This window comes from Camelina sativa, chromosome 5 (genome assembly GCF_030686135.1).
Source record: "Camelina sativa cultivar CO46 ecotype springtype chromosome 5, ASM3068613v1".
NCBI classification, from domain to species: Eukaryota; Viridiplantae; Streptophyta; class Magnoliopsida; order Brassicales; family Brassicaceae; genus Camelina; species Camelina sativa.
Window position 1 is genome coordinate 1,303,476 of NC_141884.1, and position 4,514 is coordinate 1,307,989.

The following is a 4,514-nucleotide window of genomic DNA, read 5'->3' on the forward strand; positions in this document are numbered from 1 at the left end:
TTCTCCAGTTATAAAAATGTTAATTTGTTTCCTTTTTTAATATATTTTTCTTTTTATAAACATAAATATTCTCAAAATATATTGAACAAAATTTCAAATATTTATTTCTGAAAAAGTCAAGAGTCATTATATTTTTTTCCAATTATAAAAAAAAAAATACATAAATAAATAGCTTTTACAAAATATATCCAACTTTAAATAATATAATACAGTGTACATCAGTTTCATCGAAAAAGGCTTTTGTACTATTTACATTAAAAAAAAAATTAGGGTATCCAACAGGGAAACCTTACCTTGAGACTATATAAAGCCAACTCTCGACCTCTCATAAACCTAAACCTAAAACGGCAAAGCCTGACGTCAAATACACAAAAGAGTTAAACACGAGCGCCGATCTGTAACTCCATCTTGACACAAAAGCAGAGATGAGTTCTAAGATCAGATCCCGCCGTTAGATCGAGTCATGGTCTTGTCTTATCGAAAGGTACTTTCATTTACTTCTTTTGTTTTGTTTACTGAGCCGAGCGTCGTCTAAAACATGGTCTTGTCTTATAGGTTCATGGTCTTATTTTCCATGTTCGGGCCCAATTTTCACCAGCCGTGTGTCTCTTTCGTCCTGTCCGTCCCGATTGTTTTTGGTGTCATCGGAATATTGAGATATCTTTCCAAGATAACCAACAAGGTTTTGTTGTGATTTTTCTCTCCAAGCGAATTTTTCATTTACTTACATCTAACCACTCACCATTCTAAGTCCAACATAGCGGATTCTAAGTCCAACATAGCGTAGTGGTATTTTCTAGTAAAGAAATACTAGAAAATTTATTAGATATATTCCAGGATATGCAAAATAGTTATATTTTTTAAACACCTTGGATTGTATAGAGTGAAAGCATGTTGTTAGTAGAATGGTATAACTGCAACATTTGAAGAGCAATTCACTCTATAAAGAACTGGATTCTTATTTATATCAGCTGACTGCTCTCAAGGTTTCTTATAATAATCATATTTCAGGATATGCAAAAAAAATTGTAACTTTTGATTTGTAATCAAACTGTATTTTCTAGTACATTTGTTTTGTAATTTTTGTTTTTATAATGATTTTTAACATTTGTCTTGCAATTTTATTTGTGTTTATTTACTTTGTATATTATCATTTTTAAAGGAAAATTATGTTTATCATCGTTTCTGGTTACACCTTCCAATCAATTATATAAGTTTTATTTTACCCATTCGTAAACTTGTCCAGAATCATATATATACTCCATTGATCGACATTATATGCGTATTAAGGAGAAAATATGATAATTCAGGTCATGTATTTAAAGTTTGTATGGATTTGATCTGTTAATATCGTTCACTGGATAACACTATTAAATTGGCTTCCTCGTCACAATTATAATAAACCAAAGTATACATCACAAACATATAGGCCAAAAACATATATAAAACTAATGTCAAGAGTCGTCAGTCTCCTCATCCCCAGCTGTAGTGACCGACCAAACCTTTAAAGGCAAATTTTACTTTTTCGTCATCGAGTCATGCCTGTCTAGTTTTCAAAACAAAGTTGAACAAAGCCATCCAATGGCAAAACCAGAGATTTGTGCAATCCTAACATCAACACGCGACAGCTTCTGCATCTGGCTGAGATTCTTGACTATCCGTCTCAGTAACTACAGGGCTTTTCTGAAACTTATTCCTCAGCTGACCACAAGCAGCACTTGCATCAAGTCCTCTTGTTTGCCTGACGCTGGCAGTTATCTTACGTGACTCCAATGCAGCTGCAAACGCTAGGACCTGCACATTTTGGTTTAACAGAAGCGATTTAAGGAACTTTTTATTTGTATTCAAACACCAAAATCACAAATGCGTAGGCTTTAATGGTTAGTAACATACCGCTTTCTTGTATGGTCGCTTGTACTCTGATCCTTCTATCGGGTTGTAAGGTATCAAATTTACGTGATAAGTTTTACCCCATTCACGGAGTAGCTCTGCAAGTTCCACCGCATGCTCAACTTTGTCATTGACACCAGCTGCATCATATCATTTTTTAAACTATATATTAGGTGATATAATGTGGGAAGACAAAACAGAAAAGTTTTGTTCATTGCAAGGCTCACACACCTAGAAGGGCATATTCGAAGGAGACTCGTCTATTTGTTTCCTGGAAGTAATCACGACAATCCTTCATAATTGCTTCCAGCGGATAAGCCTTGGCACTTGGTACAATTTTCTCCCGGAGACTCTGATTTGGCGCATGTAAGCTGATTCACCAAAAGAACAGCTAAAGAGTAAGTAAATAATATGAAACATGAAAATCAATAAGATGTGACTGATCGATCCAGAGCATATGTTACATGATTAGAAGTTAAGAATTCATGATATGTTTGGGGTATCTTGACCTAAGAAAGGTAAGTAAAGTAGAAGAGATCATTTTAGTTTTGACCAACACATGAAAGGTGAGGACGCACCTGACAGCTAAGGTCGACTGAAGCTTATGAGAGGCAAGCTTCTTGATTGTGTTCGGAACACCTACTGTTGATATTGTAATCATTCGTTGCCCGATTTCAATGTCCTAAGTAAAAGAAAAGCATACTGCTGTCAAGTGAGTGCTATGTCTTATTGTTTTGCAATTATGCAGAGAAATAAATCATATATTTGTCTTAGAAACATGATTTTTTAATGGTCAAGTCTTTGTGTTGACTTGCCAATTAATTTACAGTGCCTAGATACTTAGCAAGAACTTCAATTATATCTACACAGAAGAACTATGTCAAAATGCAAAAATGGCTTACCTTGTTCATACATCGATGAGCATCAAGCACTGACTTTAGGTTCAACATCGGCTCACCCATTCCCATGAAAACCACATTTGTCACCCTATGCTTGAACACGTCCTCAATAGCCAACACCTAGAGATTTAAAAAATTACACTTGTAAACACAAGCCACATTTACATTTTTTACTAAGAATTCTTCTCCCGGGTCTTTCAAGTGGGAACAAACATCTGTTTCTAAACACTTACGCCTCTCTATGATGAGACATCTAGGATCAGATTAATAGTCTTTTTCATTGCATAAGGTATTCTACTTAAGATCTGAGCCTAAGTGTTTTATCTTGGAACTAAACCACAAATTCATAAATCTGTAACCATGCTCTCTTTTTGATCATCATTCCAAATAAGATTCTTTTGAACATATTTCAATTCACATAATCCATAAACTGCAGAAAACAAGAGGTAGTACTAGAAGCAAACCTGCTCAATAATCTCATGCCGCTGAAGATTTCTTGAAAACCCTCCTTTTCCCGTGGCACAAAAGGAGCAACGCAGAGGACATCCAACCTAAAGCAGAAAACTTCAAGACATCAGTATTAAAACTCAATTAGGCAAAGCCAAAAATATAAATCTCTAAGAAAGTCAGATTCACCTGGGAAGAGACACAGGCAGTGAGGCGCGTTATGCCCTTCTCTTCTTCTTGAACAGGTATACCAACAGTTTCGACCAATAGGTTATCTTCAAGCTTTAGCAACAACTATACGAAAGAAAAACAAAACATTGGAAACCTTTAAACACTAATCAAACACAGCTTCAAGCAAGGAAAAATCTCAAACATTGACACACAAAGTTTACCTTAATGGTACCATCAGTTGCGGTAACAGTTTGGTAAATGGGTGATCTTCCCACTTTAAATCCACCATCCACAAGTTCTTTACGAAACGTTTGTGGCACTTTAAAGCATCAATAAAATTGAAGATTGGTTAATGTCAAGAAAGATGAAATATTCATAAAATAAAGAACTTAGTGAGAATTTGCTCACAATTGCTAAAGTCTTCAACTTTACTAGCTTTCCTCTTGTAAATAAGATGATGGAGCTGCTTCCCTCTGTACCCTTCCTGCAAAATTAAAAAAAATCAGAACTTTATCGACTAAATCAAACCCGAATCCTTCTTAAATTGAAAAAAATTGGATCTTTACTTGACCGAGGTTGATAGCGAGCTGTTGAAGCTCAGGCTCCGTCATTCCGAGGAGAACCTGAGAGTCAATGTGTGGAGTACGCGCCGGTTTGGCTGAGGCCGGTTTAGGAGACGGTACGACGGTTGTGGCGGCAGCGGCGAAGGCGGTAGCGAAGGAGTGACGCCGTACTACCATACGAGAGATGGGAACAGAGAAGACTAGGTTTTGGAGCATAGCCATGGTATTGGTGGTTGTTGTCATCATAGCTTCGAATTCGATTACTCAAAGTTGGAAGAAGACAGAGTAAACCCTTTCTTCTGCGGCTAAAACCTCTCTGCAACTCTCTCTTCAAGTTCGATTAGTTTTTTTTGCTCACTAAGCGGATAAGCCGAAAGAACGTCACGCAGTTTGAATGCAGAATCAAGAACCGGCACGTATTCTTCACTCGCACTTCAGTAATTCTGAACCGGGGAAATTGGACCGAATTATACCAAAATGTTAAAACTGAAACCAAATCAAAGTTTGTTTATATTTTGTAAAACACCCTGTGCCATCAATTAAA

At 36.2% G+C, this 4,514-nt stretch overlaps 1 protein-coding gene and 1 long non-coding RNA gene across 2 annotated transcripts; one reads left to right on the forward strand and one right to left on the reverse strand.

The window, feature by feature from the left end:
- Window positions 1–331: 331 nt before the first annotated feature.
- On the forward strand, window positions 332–1,181 carry LOC147943164 (uncharacterized). The gene is made up of 2 exons (XR_015598190.1): window positions 332–484; window positions 556–1,181. It is a non-coding gene; the product is annotated as an uncharacterized LOC147943164 (long non-coding RNA).
- Window positions 1,182–1,368: 187 nt separating this feature from the next.
- LOC147943165 (uncharacterized) lies at window positions 1,369–4,333 on the reverse strand. The gene is made up of 10 exons (XM_087512923.1): window positions 3,974–4,333; window positions 3,816–3,891; window positions 3,629–3,726; window positions 3,426–3,530; window positions 3,254–3,340; window positions 2,793–2,909; window positions 2,469–2,572; window positions 2,122–2,261; window positions 1,894–2,030; window positions 1,369–1,794 (listed from the first exon to the last, which is right to left on the reverse strand). Exons 1-10 carry the CDS (start codon window positions 4,214–4,216, stop codon window positions 1,615–1,617), a joined length of 1,287 nt encoding a protein of 428 aa, XP_087369049.1. The 5' UTR covers window positions 4,217–4,333; the 3' UTR covers window positions 1,369–1,614.
- Window positions 4,334–4,514: the final 181 nt, after the last annotated feature.

Coding starts and splice junctions, on each gene's coding strand:
- LOC147943165 (XM_087512923.1), bottom strand. CDS start 4,216: ATGATGACAACAACCACCAATACCATGGCTATGCTCCAAAACCTAGTC. Junction 3,531..3,628: donor CAACTGATGGTACCATTAAG/GTAAACTTTGTG, acceptor TCTTTCGTATAG/TTGTTGCTAAAGCTTGAAGA. Junction 1,795..1,893: donor AGCGACCATACAAGAAAGCG/GTATGTTACTAA, acceptor CAAAATGTGCAG/GTCCTAGCGTTTGCAGCTGC.